The 25,892-nt window shown below is 47.4% G+C and overlaps 1 protein-coding gene and 1 pseudogene across 2 annotated transcripts in view; both read right to left on the bottom strand.

The window, feature by feature from the left end:
- SEPTIN6 (septin 6) overlaps nucleotides 1-25,892 on the bottom strand; it is a 123,002-nt gene that overhangs the window by 74,510 nt on the left and 22,600 nt on the right. For both annotated transcript variants that reach the window (XM_056125730.1, XM_056125729.1), the window contains exons 2-3: nucleotides 16,324-16,438; nucleotides 2,459-2,654 (exon numbers count right to left, since the gene is read on the bottom strand). In XM_056125730.1, coding sequence (XP_055981705.1) covers nucleotides 2,459-2,654; nucleotides 16,324-16,438 — 311 coding nt within the window. The remainder of the gene's footprint in view (nucleotides 1-2,458; nucleotides 2,655-16,323; nucleotides 16,439-25,892) is intronic.
- LOC130034290 (uncharacterized) lies at nucleotides 489-607 on the bottom strand (annotated as a pseudogene).

The raw sequence follows: 25,892 nt of genomic DNA, 5'->3' as shown, positions 1-25,892 counted from the left end.
GATACTCTTGGTAGCTTGCCGGGCTCTCCGAGACGGGCGGAGGAATCGAACCTGGGTGAGCCGGGTCGATATCAACCTGGATATCTAAATTTTATGAAGATGTGGTACAAATACACAATGGAATACTACACAGCAGTGAGGAACGATGAACTCTTGCAATTTGCAGCCAACACGGATGGAACTGGAAGATGACATGTTAAATGAAGCTAGAAGAAGGATAAACACATGATGCCTATACTATCTGTAATACCAAACATGTACTATCTGTGCATCTGTCCACTGTCCTCCCGTTGTTCATCGATTTTGCTCGAGCAGGCCCAGTAACGTCTCCATTGTGAGACTTCTTGTTACTGTGTTTGGCATATTGAATACTCTCGGTAGCTTGCTAGGCTCTCCGAGAGGGGCGGAGGAATCGAACCTGGCTCTGCCGGGCTGGCTGCGTGCAAGGCAAACGCCCTACCACTGTGCTATCACTCCAGCCCCCAAAAGGCCTACAGCACCCAGTATTCCCAGGCGGTCTCCCATCCAAGTACTAACCAGGCCCGACCCTGCTTAGCTTCCAAGATCAGCCGAGATCAGGCGCGTTCAGAGTGGTATGGATACTGTGCATCTGTATGTACATACAAATGTACGGTTGCTCCAACCTTCTTTTGCTATCTAAATCCATATATTCATCTACCTGCCATGGAAGAGCCTCCTATTTCTCCATAGGTTAGACCACTTGGGTTTAGCCTTCCAAAACGAAAGGTTTTTTTTTTGTTTTGTTTTGGGGCTATATCTGCAGGGTTAGGGTTTACTCATGGGACTGTGCTCAGCGTTCCCTCCTGGCAGTGTTTAGGGAACCCAATACAGTTTAGGGAATGAATAGAGATCAGCCATGTGAAGTCAAGCACCTAAACCCCTGTATTATCTCTCTAGTCCCAGAACAGAGTTTTTGTTATTAAAAACAACAACAACAACAACAACAACAAAAAACTAGTTCAGGGCTGGAGGTAGTACAGCAGGGAAGATGCATGCAGCCAAGTTGGGTCCGATTCCCAGCACCACATAGGGTCCCCCAAATGCCTCCAGCAGTAGTCCCTAGTGTAGAGTCATGAGGAGGTTCTGAGCACAGCAGAATGTAGCCCAAAATTCAGAAGAAAAAGAAAAAAATCCTAATTCTCTTTATATTAACTCTATTAACTCTATCAACTTTATATTAACTCTACATTTGTCCCAAGTCAGAAATCTGGACCTCATTCTAAGTACTTATTTTGCCTTTACACCCCAGTGCAAGTCCTGAGCAAGTCCCATTGATTCAAATGTGTAGACTTGATCAAATCTATTTCTTCTTCCCTATATCAGTAGCTGTTTCACTCTTGAACTTCCTGTATTGCAAACAATAATGCCTAAAGAGAAAGAGAAGAAAAGTGTCTGCCAATGAGACAGGCTGGGTGTGGGTTGGTGGGTGGGAAACTGGGGACATTGGTGGTAGGAAATGTACGTTGGTGGAGGGATGATTGTTGGAACATTGTATGACTGAAACTCAGTAATGAATAACTTTGTAACTGTGTATTTCATGGTGATTTAATTTTAAAAAGTGTCTGCTCCATGCACTAAAGACCCTGGCTAGGTATACTCAAAAGGCACCTTCTTGTATTAGGGAGGAAGGTTGGGCCGCACCTGGCTGGACTCAGGGCTTACTTCCAGTTCTGTGCTTGGGGATCACTCCTGCCATGCTCAGGGGACCCTATGCAGTGCCAGGGATTGAACCGACGTTGGCTATATGCAAAGTGCTTTAATCCCTATCTTAACTCTCTGGCCCTTGAAAATGGTTTTGTTTGCTTGTTTGGCTTTGTACTTTGGGGTTTGGGAGCCACACCTGGCAGTGCTCAAGGTCTTCTCCTGGCTCTGTATAGAGGGTTTACTCCTAATGTTGCTTGGGGACCCACATGTAATACCCAGAACAAACCCTGGGTTTGGGGTTGCTCCCTGGCAGTGGTCAGAGGATAATTTGGAGCCATAGACTGAACCAAAGTGAGGTAAGTGCAAAACAAGTGCCTTAGCCACAATGCTATCTCTATGAGCCAAGAAAGACACCCTTATTTTTTATTGACTACCAGTCTTTTGTTTAGTTTTGGTTTTGAGGGGGCACACCTAGCAATACTAAGGATTTACTCCTGCATCTACACTCAGGAATTACTACTAGTGGTGCTTGGGGGACCATATGAGATGCTAGGAATCGAACCAACCCAGGTTAGTTGCATGCAAGGCAAATGCCCTACCCACTGTATATCATTCTGCCTCAAGAGACACCCTCCTTCTGGTAAAGTGTATGGGGTAGAGTGGTTGTTGGAGTTAAAGATTCAGGTGGAAGTTATGTTGTGAGGTATATGTGGCCTGCCTACCCCATACAGAGAGGGGATCATCTCATTCTCCTGGCCTCCTACCAGTTTCCGGCTCCTACAACTCCCCTTACCTGTCCTCTTTGTTGATCTGATCCCCAAAACCCACTGTGCTAACAATGGTAAGCTTGAGCCCCACGTTGCTCTCTTGAAGGTCATAGGTACTGGCGCGAAGCTGGACTCCAGGCTGTGTGTGCGTGGCTGGCTCGCCCTCGAACTTGGTGTTGAATAGGGTGTCCATCAGCGTGGACTTGCCCAAACCTGTTTCTCCTGAAAAAAACAAAGGAAGATATCAGGGTGCAATCACACACAACGATCCAGCAGCCTTGTTTTAGTGCATATTTCTAAGCCCAAGAAAGAGCACAGAAGACATAAAGTCAAACATCTCTAGACCTTTCTTTATGCACTGAAATGATCTCAAGTTCAGGGCAAAACTAAGACTGTAAGGGAACGACAGTCTCACATTAGCAGGAGTCATCAACAGAGAAAGGGAATCGAGGTTGGGCCATTCTCCTTTCATTCTTTGCATTTTCTGGGTCACTGGAAAATGGAGTGTGTGTTGCTTTGTGAGTCAGGAAAATTAAGTTCCCTTGGGTGAGGGAGATGGATACACTGGTGACGGGTGTGATGTTGAAATTATGTTCATGAGAAACTGGCATTAATATATTGTAAGCCAAATAATATTTTTTTATTTTTCAAACAAAATTTTAAAAATAATCGCTTAAAAGTAACAATACTAGAAGCAGTGATGGAGATATAAGGTTAAGCTTAGAAAAAGACTGGATGTGGGGTTCGAGCGATTGTACAGTGGGTAGGGCATTTGTCTTGCACCTAGCCAATCCAGGTTCCATCCTAGCACTTCATATGTACACTGAAAACCATCAGGAATGATCCCTAATCTCAATGCCAGGAATAATCCCTGAGCATTTTTGGGTGGGGCCCCAAAACAACAAAACATAAAGAAAGATAAAGACTTGATGGCCATACCATCCACTCTTGCCAATGACCATCTCTGGGTGGTGCAATTAAGCATTTTTTTCTTTAGGCTTTTCTATCTTTTCCAAATTCTCTAAGAACATCTGGAGCTTTAGTATTCAAGGGCTATTTCAGATTTCAAGAAAAGTGGAAGTGGTCCTACATCAAATAAATATTCTCTCCTCTCTGTCTCATCTGACTTCTCTTCCAGGTATAGACATCTTCAGATATCCACACGTAATAAACTCTAAGGAGACAAGGTATGGCCTGGCTCAGTTCTTGAGTGAGACCATTTCCAGCGAAGGAGGAGGAAACATCAAGTTCCAAAGTCTTTCAGCAAGGTCACTCACTGGTTTGTTTAACAGGCTGTAAGATGCTCATAAATTAAGTTATTGGAATTTCAGAAGTCTTGACTTTTATAGCAGGGAAATAAGTGAAGGAAGAACTGTGGGTGACACCTTTTTGAAGTTCATTTATGAGGAACCCAAAGTTCATCTAGGTACTGGCAGGAACCTGGGAATTGAGAATGTGGAAGGAAAACTGGTGGTAAGGTCATGTGGCATAAGACAACAAACTAGATGGGACATATGCGCACTGCTTCCCATCTCTATGAACTCCCACTGGGTCCAGATAATAGCTAGCCATGGCCATTTGGGACTACCAGAAAGCAGACAGTTAACTATTCATAACCTTCAACTTCTCTTTCAATACAGGTTTCCCCTGCTGTGCAAAATGAGACCATTTCAGGCCAGAGTGATAGTACAGTGGGTAGGGTGCTTGCCTTGCATGCGGCTGACCCAGGTTCAATCCCCAACATCCATAGGGTCGCCCAAATACCACCAAGAGTGATTCCTGAGCACAGAGCCAAAAATAAGCCCTGAGGATCACAGAGAGGCCCCCTTAAACCCCACCAAGAAAAGGAGACCGTTGCTCTTTGGTAGGGTTAATAGTTAATGGTTTAGGATCTGGGAATTCTCACATTCCCCCAACCCCCCATAGAAATATAGACCCAGAGCCCAAAACCAATTCTACCAATCCGAAAAAAGAGGAACTCTTTTCTTTCAGGGAGAGGGAGAAATTAGCATCTAGATGCCCTGCTCTTCTGCTCCTACCACCGTCTTTCCTCTTCCCTTGCTCCTATCCCTGAGCTGTGGGCATGGACTTGCCTTCACAGTGAGGAGGGGGTTTGCACTGGGCAGGTCCAGGCCTGTCTGAACAGCTCAGCACAACACAGCAGAAACATTCCTACAGGGCCTCCCAGGGCTGGTCTTCATCGACAAAGAGCTTTTAGCCCTCTCCCCTCCATCCACTGGAGTGTCTAGCTTTGTACTTGCCACCTCCCCTTGAGGTAAGAATTGTGGAAGTGATCTTTTGTTTCTTAATTGAATCACAGTGAGAAACGAAGTTGCTCATGATTGACTTTCAGTCATACACACCCACCCCTTCACCTGTGTCCACTCCATCCATTAAGCACTCCAGTTTTCTTTTTCTTCTTTTTGTTTTTGCTTTTTGGGTCACATCCGGCGATGCACAGGGGTTACTCCTGGCTCTGCACTGAGGAATTACCCCAGGCAGTGCTCAGGGGACCATATGGGATGCTGGGACTCGAACCCGGGTCAGCCGTATGCAAGGCAAACGCCCTACCCGCTGTGCTATTACTCCAGCCCCTAATGTCTTCAGTTTTCCTCTCTTCCCCCAGCCTGCCTCTATGGCAGACACTGTTCCTTTTTTTTTTAGGTATTGTGGTTTGCAACACTTTTACTGAAAAGGTATCATGCATATCACTTTACCTCCTTTCAGCACGCAGTTCTCATCCACAATGATCACATCCCACTATCTTGTCATAGAGGTCTCTTCTCTGCAATATCCGCCCTACTTCCCCACCATTGTGACAGGTTCCCTTCTAAGAACCAATTCTCCTGGTTTCATTTCTATTGTCTTTGCGTATTATTCTCCTATTGTTTCTTTAGATACCACAAATGACTGCGATCATTCTACGCCTGCCCCACTCCCTATGGAAGTGATATATTTTGTTTTGTTTTGTTTTGGGGCCACACCCAGCAATGTTCAGGGCTTACTCCTGGCTCTATGCCAGGCTTCACTCCTGGCAGGGCTAGGGTACTCGTATGGTGTGAATCCAGGTCAGTCACGTGCAAGGTAAGTGCGCTACCCACTGTACCACCTCTCTGGCCCCTATTTTGAAAAGATGTGTCTATGGTGAAGAGCTTGGAGGCGGCACCCTGAAAAGAGGGGTGGAGTGAAGAGGGGCAGGGGCAGAGAGAAGAGAGTAATGAAGAAAGGAGGGAGGGGAAAGGAGGAAGGAGATGGGGGAGATAAGCACCAGAGAAAACAGCCAAGAGATGGTACAGTGGCTAGGCACGTGTCTAACATGCATCTGTGTTTGATTCCTGGCATTACATGGTCCCTTGAGTATCTCTGGGTCTCACCCTTGAGACCCCCCAGCACCTCCCAGGTTTCCCTGCCTGGCATTGCAGGGCCTCAAATAGCAATAAATACTCAGGTCCTGAATCAACTGCCCAGTTGGCTGAAAATTGTTGAAAGGGCCCCCTAAGGCATCCTGAGCACAGTTTGGGAGACCCCCAATTAAATAAAAATAAGAAAAAAGAGGGGAGAGGTAGAGAGAGGGGGAAGGGAAGGGAAGAGAGGGAGAGAGAAGAGAGTGGGGAGGACGGTGTGACAATATCAAGGAGGGGACATAGAAGAAAGGAGATTTTAATTCACATTCATGGTGACTCAATTTAAAAAAAGAAAGGGAGTTGGGCAGAGCAATAGCACAGCGGGTAGGGCGTTTGCCTAGCACGCGGCTGACCCGGGTTCTATCCCCGACATCCCATATGGTCCCCTGAGCATTGCCAGGAGTAATTCCAGAGTGCAGAGCCAGGAGCAACCCCTGAGCATCGCTGGGTGTGATCCACAAAAAAAGGGAGAGAGTGAGGGAAAAGGGAGAGAGGGAGAGAGGGGAGAGGCGGAGAGGAGAGGAAGAGAGCAGGAGTGAGAGAACAAGGAAAACATTCAACTGGGTTTGGCTATCCACACACACACACACCCAAACACACACACACACACACACACACAAATCATAGCCAGGTCTGACTCATGTGGCTCACCGCTGGGATGCTGGCAAAGGTTCCTCCTTATCCCATCACGTGACTCATGGACTGCTCAACCTAGCAAGTGTTTTCCCAGAATAGAGTCCCCCCTTTTTTTCTCCCTAAAGGAATGGGATGGGAGTGTGTTTGTGTCCAAAGAAAGAAAAGCTAGGTGAGGGGCTGGACACAAAGCAACCCGGGTTCAATTCCTGGCATCTCATATGGTCCTCTGAGCACTGCCAGGAGTAACTCCTGAGTGCAGAGCCAGGAGTAACTCCTGGGCATCACTGGGCGTGGTCCCAAAACCAAGACCGAAAAAGAAAAGAGAATAGTGTAGTGGAGCAGGGGAGGTGTGCGTGGTGGGAGAGAGAGAGAGAGAGAGAGAGAGAGAGAGAGAGAGAGAGCAAAAAAAAAGAACAAAGCAAAGCAAAGTAGGTGAGCTGGATCTATCGGTATGGAAAGGGACAGACTTAAGCAAGATAAGGAATATGTCTGTGTCTGTGTGGTTCTCTCTCTCTCTCTCTCTCTCTCTCTCTCTCTCTCTCTCATAACACACCAGGGCATGGAAGGGGTGCTGTCTCATAAACATCCATGTAGAGTTGAGGGGCTCACCATGTTTGCACAGCTGGAGCCAGAGAGGCCCCTTCTGGAGGGCAGGGCACAGCAAGCTGGCAGCAGGAGAAAGGCCCCGTGGGCAAACCTGCCAGTGCAAAGGTCCAGGGGAACAGCAGGTAGGAAGAGGCTTGCAGAGAATCCCCCGAACTCAGGCTCTGGCTCTAGGCTGCTCCAGGTTTGCTGTGCCATCAGTGTGGGGGGAGGGCACCCCTCTGCATGGATGGCACAGATCCAGCCTGAGCCGAGGATGCTGTCCTCTCCCATACTGCCTTGGGGCCAGTATGTTTGTGAGGGTGTTGCTGGTCACTAACATGGATGGAGCAGCAAATTCTTCCGCCCTAGAAGGTGGAAACACTTGGAAACAGATCCCAGCAGGAACTCTGAGGAGTCTCCAGCAGTCAATCTTTCTCCTCCCCACCCCCAGGACTTCTTAACCCTTCTTATGTCATTTCCGCCAAGTGTTCTCCCCTGGCTTCAAGCAGGCAGTGCTTCAAGCACCCTATTTGAAAAGAATTTACATTTACAACATGGAAGGGCCGGAGTGATAGAGCAGCAGGAGTTAGCCCTGATCACTGTTGAGTGTTGCCCGAAAAATAAAAATAAAATAAAACAAAACCATGGAGTGAGAGTACAGGGGTTAAGGCACTAACTGGCCTTGCACACAGTCAACCCCAGTTTGATTCCTGGCACTCCAGAGGGTCCCTTGAGTTCCTCCAGGAGGGTGATTCCCTGAGCACAGAGCCAGGAGTATTCCAAAACTCAAACCAAAATAAAATAGCAACTGCTGTGATGTTCTTGCTGTGTGCCACACTCTGCCACCAATAGTTGGCAGAGATTTTCTCCCTTATACCCCGCAATGAACCTAAGAGGTAGATACTATTATTTTTCCTTGATTTACAAATGGATTTGCCAAGCCAATTTCTAGTTATGTGAGTTGGCTCAGCTCTTGGGTCTCTGGGCATCTATATTCCACATCTAATGTCACTCTAGTGCAGGGCCACAAAGTAGTATGTGACTGGGTCACCATTTGCACCCATGCAGTCTGGCGCTGGAGGCCGGGTTTCTAACCAAAATGCTGCAGTGTGTCCTCATAGGCATGCTAGATTGGTTGGTTCAGGCATTCACCAGGCACTGAGAAGGCACCTAAGATGAGCCAGGCACAGTTCAGCCATGCACTAGAACAGCCCCTGGCCCTGCTCTCCAGGGTGACCTGCCGCTAAAGTCTCTTCAGCTTTCAGGGCTGGAGCGATAGCACAGCGGGTAGGGTATTTGCTGTGCATGCGGCTGACCCGGATTCGATTCCCAGCATCCCATATGGTCCCCTGAGCACTGCCAGGAGTAATTCCTGAGTGCATGAGCCAGGAGTAACCCCTGTGCAACGCTGGGTGTGACCCAAAAAAGCAAAAAAAAACAGTCTCTTCAGCTCTGAAAGCTAGAATGAACTGAGAGAAATACTTTCAAGTTCAACGGGGATGGACGAGGAGGAGGAGGAGGAGGAAGAGGATGAGGATGAGGAGGAGGAGGACGAGGAGGACAAGGACGAGGAGGAGGAGGACGAGGATGAGGAGGAGGAGGACAAAAAGAATAAGAAGGAGAGAAGGAAGGAGGAGGAGGAGCAGGGAGAGAAGGAGAGGAGGGGGAGAGGAGAGTAAGAGAAATAGGAGGAAGAGGACGAGGAAGAGGAAGAAGAGGTGGAGGAGGAAGGGGAAGAAGAGTAGGAAGAGTAAGAGAAGGAAGACGAATAGGAGGAAAAGTAGGAAGAGGAAGAGGAGGAGGAGGAAGAGGAGAAGAGGAGGAGAAGGAGAAGGAGGAGAAAGAGGAAGAAAAGGAAAGCGCTAGCTCTGGGGAGGGACAAGGTCATGCTTTAGTTTGTCTCCTTGCCCTCTTCTGCTTGGACTTGTGAAATGTGGCAGGCTATAGCCAGCACTCCCAGTTCCTTGCTGCCCTTCTCAGCAGCATCCTTCCCAACACCTGTGGTGGGAGTGATAATACCATGGGAACTGACAATGTCCCGACTGTGATGATTGGATTCCTAAGAGCAGGTTGTCAGGGCCTCTCCCGCACATCACCACACGTAGACTGTCTTCCAACACATGTGCAGCAGTTGCATTCCCCGAAGATACAGAGCCATGCAGCCCTGATCCACAGAGGATCCAGCCATTCTGCCCATCCTCCACCACTGACTGACCTTACTGCCTCTTCTCCCAGGCCAGGAAATAGCTCAGTGTGCTGGAGCACGGAGCTTTGCAAGCAGGAGCCCCGGATTCCATCCCTGGCATTATTTGGTCTCCCTTGAGCACTATGAAAAGCAATGCCCCCACCCCAGTATTGAGCAAGGGTTAAGGGGTTATGTTATATTATAGCATATATATATATATATATATAGAGAGAGAGAGAGAGGAGGAGGAGGAGGAGGAGGAGGAGAAAAAAATAAGAAGAAGAGAAGGCAGAAGTAGGAGGAGGTGAGAGGAAGGAGAGTAGGGGGAGAGAGGGAGAGGAAGAAGAGGAGGAGAAAGAGGAGGAAAAGCAGCTATATATATGTTCAGTTATAGCCCCTGACACTTGATTATGGGGTCCCCAAAACCCCCAACAATACCTTGTCTTGTAGGCCTTCCACAACCCCCACAATCCCCCCACTCCCCCCCCCCCCGCCATCCCAAGTTCAACAGAGCTCAATTGAGCCTGGAATTCCAAGCAGCTTCAAAGTAAATATTATCATTGTGACCCTTTGTGCTGCTCTCAGGCATTCCAGGCAGCTGGCATACTCAGAGAACAAAGTCCCCCCAGGGTTCTCTCCAAACAGGTCAAAGCAAAGGGCCCCAGAACATTGGTACTGCTGGTTCCAGGGGTGCCCAGTTCTCCAAAATCTGGGTATATGCTCTATCCTAGTGATCTCCTAAGCTCAGGGGCTAAGAGTGACTGTTGGGGGGTGGTTTGGTTTTGGGTTTTGGATTTTCGGCCACTGTGCTCAAGAGTTACTCCTGGCTCTTCATTTCTGGTAGGGCTCATGGGATCATAGGTGATGCTGGGGCTTGAACGTGGGTGGGCCTGCATGAAAGCAAGTGCCCAACCTGCTGTTCTATCGCTCTAGTCCATAGTACTTTTGTTCTAGTTCCTGGGACACATGAGGCTGTACTCAGTGCTTACAAGGCTCTATGACAGGGACTGAACCCAGGTTGGACACATACAAGTCAAAAGCCTTAACCCCTGTACTATCTCTCAAGCCACTGTTAGTGTTTTTTTAAGGGGGATGGGGATGTCACATGCAAAGCAAGGGCCCTACCCACTGTACTATAATTCCAATCAGATAGTGTTCCTTAATAGGGAGAGAGGAACCTCAGTCTATTCACTAATTGTTATCAACACCAGAGATTTTGTTGATGAGATTTTGTGATAAGATGATCACACCGTTGTACCCAACTATCTAAAAATAATCACAGTGGGTGCCATTTATGGACACTATCTTACAAATTGGGCTCTGTCTCATAAACAGTCTCTCTTAATACCTGCAGTCACACAATAGCATAAATGCAGGTAAGCACATATGAATGTGGGGGATTCTCTCTGCCAGGCTAGGGTCTACGAACAGCAGCTCAGCACAGAATAAACATTATCGAGGTAACAGTACTCTCGGTCAGGGCCAGAGACATAGTGCAGGGGTTAAGATACTCACCTTACTAGCAGCGAACCCAGATTCAACAGCACCACATGGTCCGCTAAGCATTAGCAGAAGTGAGCCCTGAGCACAAAGCCAGGAGTAGCTCCTGGTGTGGTTCAAACTCCTCCCCAAATATTTCTAGTCTTTTTGTTTGTATTTTGTTTTGGGACACATCCAGCTATGCTCAGGGCTCATTTCTTACTCTGTGCTCAGGTGTCAAATATGCATATACTGGAATATAAATATGATTGCACTTCTTTTTATTTATTTATTTATCTTTTTGGTTCACACCCGGTGTTGCACAGGGGTTATTCCTGGATCTTTCACTCATAAATTACTCCTGGAGGTGCTCGGGGGACCATATGGAATGCTGGGAATCGAACCCGGATCAGCCGCATGCATGGCAAATGCCCTACCCACTGTGCTATCACTCCAGTCCCAAATATGATTACATTTAGTTTAAAGGATTAGTTAGACTAAGCAGAGGGGCTCAATAAATAGATTATGAGAACTTTACTTCCTGGAAAGCCAGCACCACAGTGGGGGCAGCTCCCTTGGTGGGGGTCCTGTAACAGCTTTTATCTCTGCTACCTCTTGCAGAGAAGATTTCTTTGAGATAAATGCACTATAGAACATTTCTGCTCTGTCCCTTTTGATATGCAAAAGCTTAACTTTGTTAGATTACCATAGACGGGCAACTGTCTGTAAGTGTTTACGCTTGCTCTTCCTAAGATTGTTGGTCTAAGAGAATAAATATAGAATGTGATGAAGAATCAGGGCTCTCAGTGAATCCCATGACCCCATGCTTTTTTTCCTCTTTTATGTCTGTCTCATTAATCCTTGTGGTGCCCTATCTTCAGACCTGTTTACCTAGGTTTGGTCCCCAGCACTCAGGCATCACTAATGTCAAGCTCAGGGGATCACATGTGGTTTCACGGACAGAACTCAGTTGTTGGCATGCAAGAAAATTGCTTCACCAGCTGTACTATCAGCCTGGCCCCACCCTTAGTTTTTTTAATAATCAAAACCAGAGACCAAAATTTTACACTGAAATGCCCTATCAGGAATAGAAAACATCCTTTGAGGATATATAATGTATCCCTAAAGAGAACTCTTTTAGGGTCAGGGAGATGGTTCAAAGGGCTGGAGCACATGCTTTGCATGCCAGAGTCCTGGATTCCATCCCCAACACATGGTCCCCAGAGCACAGCCAGGAGTGACCCCTCAAAACCACACCTAGAGTAACCTTCAAGCACTACTGAATGAACCCCCAAATCAAGAGTAAATGTCTGTACTTTAGATTGCATATCTAAATTTTGATTCTGAATATTTGAATCTTGATTTTCTTTATTATGTATTTTCTATAAATGATAGTCTATAAACATATGCTTTTATATGCCATCTTAAACTTGTTCTATTTATATTAAGGTAAAGGTAAAGGCCCTCCCGTTGATCGTCGATTTGCTCGAGCGGGCCCAGTAACGTCTCCATTGGAGACTTTGTTGTTACTGTGTCTGGCATATCGAGTACTCTCGGTAGCTTGCCGGGCTCTCCGAGAGGGGCGGAGGAATCGAACTCGGGTCGGCCATGTTGGCCGCTTGTAAGGCGAACGCCCTACCCGCTGGGCCTTTACCTATTTATATTGACATATATAATTGACATAACTTTTTTTTTGCTTTTTGGGTCACACCCAGCATTGCACAGGGGTTATTCCTGACTCATGCACTCAGGAATTACTCCTGGTGGTGCTCGGGGGACCATATGGGATGCTGGGAATAGAACCCGGGTTGGCTGCATGCAAGGCAAACACCCTACCCGCTGTGCTATCGCTCCAGCCCCTATAATTGACATAACTTTAACTTGGAGAAAACAGTTCCCCTTAGATGTATGTATACAAGCATATACATATAGAGAATCGTTTTATAGACGTGTTACGTTCGTATAGGTGACTGGACAGGCAGTAGGCATCAAACAGTGGTCACCCCTACTCCTGAAACAGAGGTCAGCTTCATCAGCCCAACACTAAGCCTGTCCTCACCCAGGTGGTGACAGGCTCCAGGGTCAAGGCTGGGTTAAGCTTACAGACTTAGAACCACTCAAAGTCGAAGCCACACTTGACCTTGACCCCAAATCAGGCCTGTGAGAGAAGTGACAGGATGGTGAACAAAGCCAGAGAACAAGATGCAGCAGGCTGTAAGCTGTTTCAGCAGGGAGCTGGGGAAAAGTCTTTTACCCAGTCAAGCCTGGTGCCTTCAATGGTTGCAGAACCAGGAGGGTTGCTGATTCCTAAAACTTGACACAAAGGGAGAGAAAAAAGAAGTGACTTCTTTGCGGGGGGTGTGGCAGGGTCTCTTCCCCACCCCTATCCAAGGAACTGAGCCAATTCCATCTCAGTCTATGCAAATAGAAACAACACAAAGTTGATTATTGTTCCCACTCACTTTGCCACTTGGACATGGCTGCCTCTTTTTCTGGGCCGCAAGAGGAGCCCACACATCCAATGATGTGTGGATGGAGCTCGTACTTGTGCCTGATTATAGAGAGAGGAAGAAAGCTAGGAGAATTTGCACAGCCTTCCTCTACTAGCAGGCCTAGAGCACCACCACTGCACTGGGAGAAAAGGCAGCTTCAAGGAGTCTGTCATTTCAGTTTTCATCTCTACGGAAGTATATGTCACACTGGGCTCTGGGAAGAATGCCAAAGGAAGCCAATATGTTTGTGTGGCAAGTTTTCGGTAATCAAATATTACGTGCAATTTGTTGGCTCTCAGCCCAAAATGGAAGCTTTGTGTGTTTTAGATGGGAGATATGGCTGCACAAATGTTGGGGCAGATCACATTTGATCTTCGAGTTGAACATCATGACTTCTACTTATTTTTCTCTCCCTCTCCTAGTAGCGGCTAATCAGGATCGAGAGTAGACATCTGGTACTACAAGAACAAACAGCTGAGATCTGGATGCTAAGAACACCTAATGTGGAATTTGGGGGAGCCCATGTGTTCATCGCAGAGGTTCTAGAGCATGTAGGACAGGACTATTTAGCCCACGGTTATGCCTAGCTGACTGCCTGTCATCCTTATTTAGATGTGGCTTTATTGTTCTCTATTTGTCCTAGCGTGTGACCTTATTCTCCTACAGGGAAACAAAATGATCTATAAATGAATGCTGGGGACAGAAAAGAAGACAAAAATCAAAAAGTCCAAAAAAATGAGCTGCCCTACTTAGAAAACAGAAATCTAGACTGCATTCAAGAGTGAAAAATAGCCAATTCTGCTGTGAAGCGGAGCAGCGCCATGAATGAGTTCCCCATATGTTCTAACAAAAATAAGAAAGGGCAATTAGCAAAAGTGTTTGAGTGTTCCAGCCAGCGTGAAAGCCAACTTTATTCGTGTATTTATACAGTTATTAAGGTTTAGAAGTCACTGAAATATGCAGGTATGGGGCTGGAAAGATAGCGCAAAGGGTAAGGTGCTTACCTTACAGGCAACAAGCCTGGGTTCAATCTCATGCATCCCTTACCCCTGATCCCTAAGTTCAGGGCCAGGAATAAGCCCTGACCACCACTGGGTTTGCCATTGCCAATAAATAAATAAATAAATAGATAGATAGATAGATAAATAAATAAATAAATAAATAAATAAGACAACACGCAGGTTATGACTTTACTGCACTGTATAGGGAAAAATGATAAGCAAATCTGGAGTTTTTTCAGGTGTGGGATTATGAAAGATTTGAGGGGCTGGAGCGATAGCATAGCAGCAGGGCATTTGCCTTGCATGCATGGCCGACCCGAGTTCGATTCCTCTGCCCCTCTCGGAGAGCCCGGCAAGCTACCAAGAGTATCTCGCCCACACGGCAGAGCCTGGCAAGCTACCCGTGACGTACTGATATGCCAAACACAGTAACAACAAAGTCTCCAATGGAAATGTTACTGGGCCCGCTTGAGCAAATCGATGAACAACGGGAGGACAGTGACAGTGACAGTCATGAAAAGGCCTAGGATGTGGCTCTGCTGTCCAGAGTATGCTTTGCATGCATGAGTCCTCTGGGTTACATCCTGGACAACACATGCACAAATGCATGCAAAATTGTCAAGGACCAGCGTCCCTCTTATTTGTTCAATTGGTGCTTGACCGTTTCCAAAGTGTTCTTCTGCACTCAAATAATGTTGCTGGGCATCGATTGGAAAAACAATGGAGGGACAAAAGAGTCAGCCAGACCTAGATCCTCCTTGGGCCTCAAGCTCCAGACAGAGTCTTCTCTCACCCGTGTCTTTAGGTCTCCAATGCCATTCACTCTGGCACACTTCACAGGCTCCAGGGAGAAGCAAAAGGACTCACGTGGTAAAATGTCAATTATAAGTGGGTCTTGTGAGGTTAAGTCATTCGTTCACTTGGCAAACAGTAGTGCATTCTCTTTGTACCATGATCAGCACAGCAGTGGGGAACGTGGGGAGCCCCACACTTGTGACTAAAGATCCAGGCAAGATGTACTTAAAGGGAAGAAAGAACTTTGCCAGGCGATCATTGCACCAGGGGGTGGGGGCAAAGGAAATCCAGTTCCAGCCACTACCCACAGCTGCTGGGCACACATGTTGGCACATACACACTCTCCCCTCCCAATTCTACTCTGGCTCCCCATTTCCTGCAGTTGAAATGAACTTAACAGTGGGCGTTAAACCAGCCAGTTCCCTCCCCAAATTTCCACTGGGTTGCACACAACTTAGCTGCCCTGAAGGTACAGTCCGGTCAGAAAAAAATATCATGATAACTTACCAAAAAAGGGCGGACGGAGCAATAATACAGTGGGGAGGGTGTTTGATTTACATGCAGCTGACCCAGGTCCAATCCCCGGCATCCCATACGGTCCCCCAAGCACCGCCAGGAGTAATTCCTGTGTGCAGAGCCAGGAGTAGCACCTGAGCACCGCCGGGTGTGACCCAAAAAGACGAAAAAAAAAAAACCCAGGGGCTGGAGCAATAATAGGACAATTGCCTTGCACATAGCTGACCCGGATTCGATTGCTAGCATTATACATAATCCCCTGAGCCCCAGTAGGAATGATCCCTAGGCCAGGAGTAAGCCCCCTGAGTGCCACAGAGTGTGGCCCAAAAGCCAAAAAAGGGGTTGTCACTGGAGAATAGTACAGTGCGTAGAGTGTCTGCCTCGCAAGTAGCTGACCCAGGTTCTATCCCTGGCACCACATATGCTCTCTTGAGTCATTCCAGGAGTGATCCCTGAGCACAAAGCCAGGAGTAAGCCCTGAGCCCCACCAGATGTGACCCCCCCAAGCCCCCAAAAATAATAATAACCAGAGGTAGAGACAGGAATGGAGCTCAACAGTAGGGTGTTTGCTCTGCAGCTGTGCCTTCAGAGGCCCTGTGCACATCTCCCAGGCACTGCCAGACAGAAAGGAAAATAAAAACAACACATTGAGGGATCAAAGGAGGGGTGGAGGTGAGAGAAACAGTCTTACCAATAGATGTGAATGACACATTATTTAACCTAATTACCTGCAATGCCACATCCCGCCATTAAGGATCCATCTTCTGGAATAGAATTTCCTGCTATGGAAATACTCACCCACACACAGGATGTTGAAGCAGAAGCCCTGGCTCACTGACTTATTCACCAGCTGGTCAGGCAAGCTGTCAAACCCCACATGTCCAGCCAGGGGGACAGTTCGGCAACCTTCACCCTAATGTGGAGGGGAGAGGAAAGGGAGAACATTAGGGCTCGCTTCTCCAAGCAAAGACTCTCGGTGCTGGGAAGTGACATCCACGCAGGTTGAGGAGCTCAGCTTCTGCTTAGCGCCTCCCAGCTTCCAGTTCGGTCATGGATGAATGAGATTCCATGATGAAAGTCCCCAGACGTGCAGATGGAGCAAATGACAGATGGAGCAAATGCAGGGGCGGATGGGAGGGGCCAGGATGGTCATGCTGGCACTGATGTTTCACAGACTTGGCTGGACTGTCAAATCAATGTCTTTTAAGCTGGCAAACCTCCTGGAGACTCAGTTTCCTCCCTCATCTGTCCTCAGAGAGAATCTGACCTATCCGACAGGGGCACTGGGAGCTGCCCACAGTCTGATATGGGTGCACATTGCCCAGTACAGTCAAAAGTGTTGGGTAAATATCAAAAGGGACTTGAAAAGGAGGCAGGTGTCAGGGACAAAACTGAATATGCTGGAGCACATGTTGTGCATGGAGGAGCCCCAGGTTGGATTCCTGGCAACACCTACTACTCAAGAACCAATGGGAACACCACTCAAGCACTGAACTAGGAGTAGTCTCCCCAAACCCAGCAGTGCTCGGGGCTTATTCCTGGCTCTGGACTCAGGGATCACTCCTGGGGGACACAGGAGACTTGATTAGTGTGGAGAGGGGGATTGACTGAACTTGGATTAGCCACATTCAAGGCAAGCATCCAACTCACTGAACCCATCATACTCACGTTAAAGGGAGGTGATACTGTCCTCACTAGGAGCTTCTGGGACTTGTTAAAGGTAGGAGAGCTTAGAAATGAGATATTTTGAATTCAGGGGCTCTGGAGAAAGAGTGAAATGGGCTGGATGAAGGGCGGGTTTCTATTGCAGGAATCTGAGGTTTGATCCACAGGACCTCGTGGTCTTTCAAGCACCACCAGAAGTGACCCCCCCCACCCCAAACATCACTAAGTATCCTTTCTCGAAGAGAAACCCAAAATAAGTAACTTTGTAAATCACGGTGCCTAAATTTAAAACAAAATTATTTTGGTTTTTGGGCCATACCCAGAAGTGCTCAGGGAATACTCCCAGCTCTCCACTCAAGAATTATTCCTGGCAGTGTTTAGGGGACCATATGGGATGCAGAGACCAAACTTGGGCTAGTCGCGTCCAAAGCAAGAACCCTAGCAGCTGTATTATCTCTCCAGCCTCTAAAAATTTTTCTTTAAAAAATTAAATGAAAGAGAACCCGGGGGATAGTACAGCAGGTAGAACATTTAACTTGCATGCAGCTGACCAGAGTTTGATCACCAGCATCCCACATGGTCCCCTGAGCACTCCCAGGAGTGATTCCTGAGTGCAGAGCCAGAAGTAAACCCTGAGCATCCCAGGTGTGACCAAAATTTGAACTAAATGGAGGAGTCAGAGGGATTGTACAGCAGTTAAAGCACTTGCCTTGCACATATCCAACCCAGATTCAATTCCTGCCATTCCATATGGTCCCCAAAACACTGCCAGGAGTGATCCCTGAGCATAGAGCCAGGAGTCACCTCTGAGCTCTGCTGAATATGGTCCAAAAGTCAAAATGAAAAATAATTAAATGTTAAATGGAGACTTTATTTTCCCTAAATATTTACTGAAATAGAAAATCAACAAAATAAATGGGTATTACCAGAAAACAATGATTTTGAAATCAAGTAGTCAGGGTCTGTATCCTGCCTCCTTCCATCTTAGGGCCTCTGGCCCCTGCATGGGTCCCAGGCTCCTTGGAACTCTTTTTTTTGTTTTTTGGGTCACACCAAGTGATGCTCAAGGGTTACTCCTGGCTTTGCACTCAGGAATTACTCTTGGAGGTGCTTGGAGGACCATATGGGATGCTGGGGATTGAGCTCAAGTTGGCTATGTGAAAGGGAAATCCCCTACCCACTGGACTATAGCTCTGGCCCCTGGTCCTTGGAACTCTAATAGGGGTCATGTTCCCTGTCTATAATCTGAAAAACTAGAATGAGGATGACACAAGCTATTCTGAAGCACTGGCTGCTGCATCACAGGCAGGAAACCTAACCCCATCCAGAAAGCAACCTTGCACTTAGAATCCCCCAGAAGAAACCAGGATGCCACGGGACACTGAGACCCATCAAGAGCTGCCTTCATGCTCCCTCAGCTGCCTTGTCTCCACAACAATCAGCCAAGTTGCCCCCACTCCCACTCCCTACCTCTCAGTCCTGGAAAGTAAAGGGCCTTGCACTTCATAGGCAAGTCCCAAGGCTTCTTACTAGTAAATATATTAAAAGACCAGGCAAAACCAACAGGAGCATAACTCCAAGGATCCGGAAGAGGAATAAAGGGGCCGTGCATGTTCTCAAGAAGTGTGTTACATGGGTCATCCAGTGAGGAAGGTGCTTGGGTTCAAAGGGTCTTGAGTCCCACCAGGAATGATTCCTAAGTACAGAGCTTTGGGCACCACCCACTGTGGCTCCAAAACCAAATTTTAAAAAAAAGTGAAGGGGGGCAAAGAGATTGAACAGTGGGTAGGGCACTTGCCTTGTATGCATCTGACCCCAGTTCAATTCCAGGTACCCCATATGGTCACCCAAGACTATCAGTAGTGATGCATGAGTGCAAAGCCAGGAGTAAGCCCTGAGCACAACCAGGTGTGGTCCCCAAACAAACAAAAAACAAGTTGCTAAGTGGGCTGGGGAGATAGTACAGGGGTTAAGGTGTTTGCCTTGCAAATGGCCAACACGAGTTCAATCCCCAGCACCACAGAGGGTCTTCTGAGGACTACCAAGGATCACTCATGAGCACAGAGACAAGAGTAAACCCTGAGTACTGCTGGGTACTGCCTAAAAATAAAACAAAAGAGGGCTGGAGAGATAGTATAGCATCTAAGACACCTGCTTTTCATACAGTCAATCTGGGTACCATATAATGTCCTCCAAGCACTGCCAGGAGTAACTTTTGAGCGAAAAGCCAGGAATAAGCCCTTAGTACCACCAGGCATGGCCCCCAAAGCAAAAAAAAAAAAAAGAAAAATAGAAGAAAAATAAATGAACTGAGTGGTGTGGGGGAGAAGATGGCATAAGGATGGCATAAAGAGATTGCACAGGCTTTGCATGTGGGATCCCTGGATTCTATTCCCAGCACCGCCCAGTCCCCTGAGCACCACTGGGAGTAACTGGCAAGCTATGAGCTTCAAGCAGTCTCTGAGCACCGACGAGTGTGGTCCAAACGCCCCTCATTCCTACCCCCTAAAAGTGTGCTAACTGCCAACAGCCATAAAGTGGGGGGAAAAGAAGAAGGGCGTATGGAGCTGGCCTAAAGTCTCTGGAGGGAGTCAGAGTTTCCGTTGCGTAGGGTGCCTCAAAGGTTTCCATAGGCGGAAACATGCCAACAGCAATTCAGGAAGGACGTGGCTAGTGCAGGAGGCCTGCGCCCGCACCCTGGGCTGTGTCACCAGCCAGCTCTCTGGCAGGACTAGACCTGGTTGGAGATAAGGTCCATGAAAATAAGTGTTTCAGGGCTGGAGATAGCCCATGCCAGTTATGCACTTGTTTTGCATACAGCAGACCTGGGTTCGATCCCCAGCACTGCAGAGGGTCCCCTGAGCTACATCAGGAGTCATCCCTGAGTCTGGACTATGAAGAAGTCCTGAGCACAGTTGGGTGACCCAAAAACCAAAAGGGAAAGGGAGGGGAAAGGATGGGAAGGAGGATAAAAATGGGGAGGGGAGGGAAGGGGAGAGGAAGGGAGGGGAGAGACGACATGTTTAAAGAGGTGAGCTGTGATGGGGAGAAAAGAGGGGATTGAGGGAACTTCTCAGAGCGTGATGTCAAACTTGGTTCCTAGAGAGGCCCCAAGCAAGTTTGGGGGTCCTACTCTCCTTGGTGTCGTCAGAAACTCCAAGCGGCTCTGCCGGTGAATGCCATCTGGCAAGTTCATTATCCTCACACATCTCGCCCCACACACTCCCAGTGGAAGATTCTTGACAGACAACCATCTGCCCAGGTTGGCATCTTCAGGGTTCTGGGAGGGAGACAGCTGAAGATGGCTAAATTGCCCCTAGCATACACCCATGGGGAATCTTGGCCAGGCAGCCCTTCCTGCCCCTCCCCCCCCCACGCACCTCATTTTTCATAAAAGCACGCTCCAATCCAAGTATCCCACTGTGTCTTCCTGCTGCTCCACCCAGTAGGGGAGCTGGAGACGTGCAGAGCCAAGATGCTTTCTCGGCTGCGCCTCCTACATAGCAGGCATCGGAAACTGCAACCGCCGCAGAGCGGAGGTTTCCTAAGCCATATTTTATCGCCCCGGCTGCCTCTTCCTGTCTCCAAATTCAGCACCAGGAAACTGCAAGTGGTCCAAGTGCCACAAGGAGAGGAAAGGGAAGTTTGAAACTGCAGACCCTGAAGGGCAATGAACAGAGTGCCACACCTTACTCTCTTTGGGGAGCAGAGGGGAGTGTCTGGCCACACCTAGTGGTGCTCAGGGGTTACTCCCAGCTCTGCGCTTGGGGTCATTCCCAGTGGTGCTCCAGTGACTGTGCAGTGCTGGAAATTGAACTAGCGTCTGCCACATAAAAAGCATGAACTCTCCAACACTTCACCCACCTCTGCTTCCTCATATCTTATTTTTTGTTTGTTTTAGGGCCACACCCAGCAATGTTCAGGGGTTATACTTGGCTCTGCATTCAGAGATCACTCCTGGTAGGGCCAGGCATCAAACCCTGTTGACCACATGCAAGGCAAGTGCCCTACCCACTGTCTTATGGCTCTGGCTCCAGATACCTTATTCTTAAAGATTTACTAAATTGTTCAGTTGCAGGGATAGTCCAAGGGTTGAGGTACTTGCCCTGCATTGCCTTTGATTCCAAGCACTATGTATGTAGGGTCCCCTGACCCTGCCAGGAATCTCAAGCTCTCTGAGTACAGAGATTGGAGTAAGCTCTGAGCACCACTGGGTGTGAATGAAACACCCACATCCCCCCCCCCCAGGACATGCCTGAAAGGAAGTAATGAGACTTACTGAGGGACTGAACAGAGGAGGCCAGCTGCTTCTCTTTTTTTTGCTTTTTGGGTCACATCTGGTGATGCTCAGGGCTCTGCAGTCAGGAATTACTCCTGACGGTGCTTGGGGGGGGCATAGGGGATGACAGGGATCAAACCTGGGTCAGCCATATGCAAGGCAAAAGCCCTACTTATTGTACTATCACTCCTGCCTAGGACTCCAGCTTCTATGCCTGGAATTGATGGCACTATGAACAGAAAGAGGTCATTTAGGGCTGGGGAGATAAATCAAAGTAGAGTATTGGGTCATAGTGATAGTACAGCAGGTGGGGCACTTGCCTTGAACACGGCCAAACCAGGTTCGATACCCAGCACCCCACATGGTTCCATAAGCTTTCCAGGAGTGATCCCTGAGTGCAAAGCCAGGAGTAACTCCTGAACACAGCCAAGTGTGCCCCCACCCAAAGAAAAGGGGATCGAGTATCATATTTTGCGTGCAATAAGCCTGGGTTTGATTTCCAACACCTCATGGTCCACTGATCATCACAAAGAAGCAACTCCTGAGCACCCCATGAAGGAGGAACCCCAAAGCAACACCTGGTGTGGCTCAATACAAACAAGAAAAGAATGTATGGGTATTTGATCATTGTATAATTGAAACCCAAGCACAAAAATGTGTAAGTCTGCAACTGTACCTCATGCTCTCTCACTATTAAAAAATTTTTTAATAATAAAAAAGGCTTCGGAGAGACTCAGCAGTGAAAGAAGCAGTGAATCCCAGAAGACAGCAGCTCGTGACATGCCTATTTCATGGGGGGGGCACCTCAGGGATGGAGAGTGTATGAGCTCTGCCCACTCAAGATGAAGCCCCAATTGCCACAAACTTCCAGAAGAAAACCCCAGGTACGCGGGGACCAGGGACTGAAGACTCCAGGCCACATGGTAAAGGCGAGGACGATTCGTCCCTTCCTGTCTCCCCACCACTTTGGGGTCCTGACCTTGATCCAGAGACTCACAAATGAATCTCAAAATGGATTAGCTCCCTATAGAGATGTCTCCAGACCCAAACCATTTACAATTTTAGAATTACAGACCTCTCATGATATTCATAATAAGCAATAGAAAATAAATTATCTAGCATCTGCCTATAGCAGGCAGGCTTGAACGGTGGTGAGAAAATCTGAAATAATGGTGGTGGGAAGGTGTAGTGCTGGCGGAACTGGTGTTGAAATATTGAATGTAATCAATTAATGTGAATAATCTTATGAAAAGAAAATGGAAAAATTTAAAAAAAAGGCATAGGAAATAGCTCCAGTAGTAAAGTGCATGCTTAGCAAAGTACTAAGTTCAAACTCCAGTAGCGGATGGTGTTCCTGTACACCACTGGGTGCAACCTTGGTACCTGAACATGAGCAGGTGACTTACAGTTATTTTAAAATATCATCTTTAGGGCTCAGAGTAATAGTACAATGGATAGGGTGCTTGCCTTGCATGCGGCTGACCAGGATTCAATTCTCAGTATCCCATATGGTCCCCTAAACAAGGCCAGGAGTAATTCCTGAGTACAGAGCCAGGAGTAACCAGTGATCACAGACAGGTGTGCCCCCCCAAAAAAAGAAACAGAGTTGTTTTTATATAATGACAGGACTTCTATGTTCACCACAGCACTATTCACAATAATCAATATCTGAAAACAACCCAAGTACCAAAAACAGATGACTGGATAAAGGATAAAGAAGTTTTAAAAAAATGGTCGAGCAAATTTCACCAGGGCACTCCAGATGGAACAGGTGTGCTCTACCCACCTACTCCAGATGGAATCCTGGTGACCAAGAGCTTCCACAAGCAAGGCCCAGGTATGCGGGTTCCAGGACTGAATCTCCAGGTTGCATGGAGGCTGATAACTCAGTCCCCGTCCACCCAGGATACTGCCTGTCACACCCACAATCTGCCTCCAGGCACCATCTTAGCGCACCAACAGCCCTGGCCCAGAGCACAGCAGCCAGTCCCAGAAGACACCACAGTGCCGAAGATCTCTTACAGACCCGTACCAGGCCAATTTCACTGGGGCACCCCAAATGGAGCAGGTGCAGTCTCCCTGCCTATTTCAGATGGAATCATGGTGACCAAGAGCTTCCACAAGCAAGGTCCAGGTATGCAGGTTCCAGGACTGAATCTCTAGGCTGCATGGTGGCAGAGGACCTGGGCTGTCCCTCTCCGGGTCCCGGCCAACTCATCAGCCTGGCTGTCACTCCCGCAATGTGCCTCCAGTCGCCATAATAGCACACCAATAGCCCTGGTCCAGAGACGCCCACCTGAATCCCAAAATGGATTAGTGCCATACAGAGATGTCTCTGGAACTGAATCATTTACAATCATGGCTGTGAGAGCTCTTGTGATATTCAAAATGAACTATGGAAAATATATTAAGTAGCATCTGCCCCTGGCAGGTAGGCATGAATGGTGGTGGGAAAATTCAAACAAAACATAATGCCCAAAATTAGAGACAGAGTATTGGGGAAATTGTCTGCCATAGAGTCAGGATTAGGTATGGGATGTGGCAGGGGATACTTGGGACACCAGTGGTAGAAAATGTGCATGGGTGGAGGGATGGGTGTTCCATCATTGTATGGCTGAATCTCAAACATGAAAGCTTTGTAACTCTATCTCACGGTGATACAATAAAATAAATAAATAATGTGGAGTTCATGCCCAATCCAATCAACGTAATCAATGGCTAAACAAATAGCAGTACTCCTACATTATTTTTTAAAAATTAAAAAAATAAAGTATGGTACATATACACTATGGAATACATAAGAAGAGATGAAGTCGTGCAATTTCCTAATACTGCATGGATTTGAAGACTATCATGCTAAGTGAAATGAGTCAGAAGGAGGTATAGAATAATATCATTTATATGTGGGATATAAAGACACATATTCGCCTACTCCAGATGGAATCACGGCAACCAAGAACTTCCACAAGCAAGGCCCAGGTATGTAGGTTTCAGGATTAAATCTCCACACCGAATCGCGCCAAAGGCGCCAGGATGTCCCTTCCCTGGCTGTCATGCCCACTATGTGCCTCCTATTTTGGTACACCAACAGCTCTGGTCCAGAGATGCCCAGCTGAATCCCAAAATAGATTACTGCCATACAGAAATGTCTCTGGAACCCAACCATTTACAATCTAGGATTCCAGAAGTGCTTGGCCGGGACATCCATGATATTAAAAATGAGCAAGAGACAATAAATTATCTAGCATCTGTCCCTGGCAGGAAGGCTTGAATGGTAGTGGTGAAAGAAGCAAAATATAATGCCCAAAAGTAGAGAGAGAGTATTAGGGAAATTGTCTGCCATGGAGACAGGGTGAGGACTGGGATGGGGGGAGGGGAATATACTGGGGACTCTGGTGGTGGAAAGTGTGTACTGGTGGAGGGATGGATGGTCAATCATTGTACGACTAAATATCGAACATGAAAGCTTTGTAACTATCTCATAGTGATTCAATAAATAAAAAGAAGTGGAGTTCATGCCCAATTCAATCAATGGCTAAATAAATAGCAGTTCTCCTACATTTTTTTTAAAAAGAAACATTTTAGGGGAATAACTAAAACCCCAAATCAATGGGAATAAAGAGCTAAACTGGTGCTTAGTAGGAAGCTTGTCACTGGGACAGGAAGGGAAAAGGCCAGGGAGGGTTCGCCAAGAGTGATCCCTGAGCTCAGAACCAGGAATAAGGCCTGAACACTGCCAGGAGTGGCCCAACACCAACCAACAAAAAACTGGAGGCCAGAGACATGGTACATGACTATAAGACACTTGTCTTGTAGGCAGTTGGCCCTAGTTCAGTCCCCAACACCACAATGGGTCCCGTGAGCACTACCAGCACAGAGCCAGGAGTAAGCCCTAAGTACAGTGGGGTGTGGTCCCAAAATAAAACAAACAAAAAGAGAAACAACTACGAATTGAACCACTGGAAAGGAACATCCAATCCCTTCATTTGCATCATATTAATGAGGGTAAACACCAACTATATATTTATTGTGCACATGCATATGTGCATGTATGTATATGTAGGTTTCACCGAAACTCTTCAGTGCCACCCTCAAGAACGTCGTGTGACAACTGGAATGGCAAGGAATGGGAGTGAAGATAGATGGTCGGCAACTACACCACCTCCGTTTTGCCGATGACATCGTTCTAATAACACCAAACATTAGGCAAGTGGCACAAATGCTGACTGACTTCGACCATGAATGTGGAAAGGTTGGCTTACAGCTGAATCTCACAAAGACAATGTTCATGAGAAACAGTCTTGTTCCTGACGTTCCATTCACTCTCAACAGAACGACCATCTCCGAATGCAACAATTATGTGTATCTAGGTCGAGAAGTCAACATGATGAATGACCTGGCACCCGAGTTGCGCAAGAGAAAG

Source organism: Sorex fumeus, unplaced genomic scaffold (genome assembly GCF_029834395.1).
Source record: "Sorex fumeus unplaced genomic scaffold, SorFum_2.1 ptg000058l, whole genome shotgun sequence".
In the NCBI taxonomy this organism is placed as follows: domain Eukaryota; kingdom Metazoa; phylum Chordata; class Mammalia; order Eulipotyphla; family Soricidae; genus Sorex; species Sorex fumeus.
This window is presented reverse-complemented; position numbering and strand designations above follow the sequence as displayed.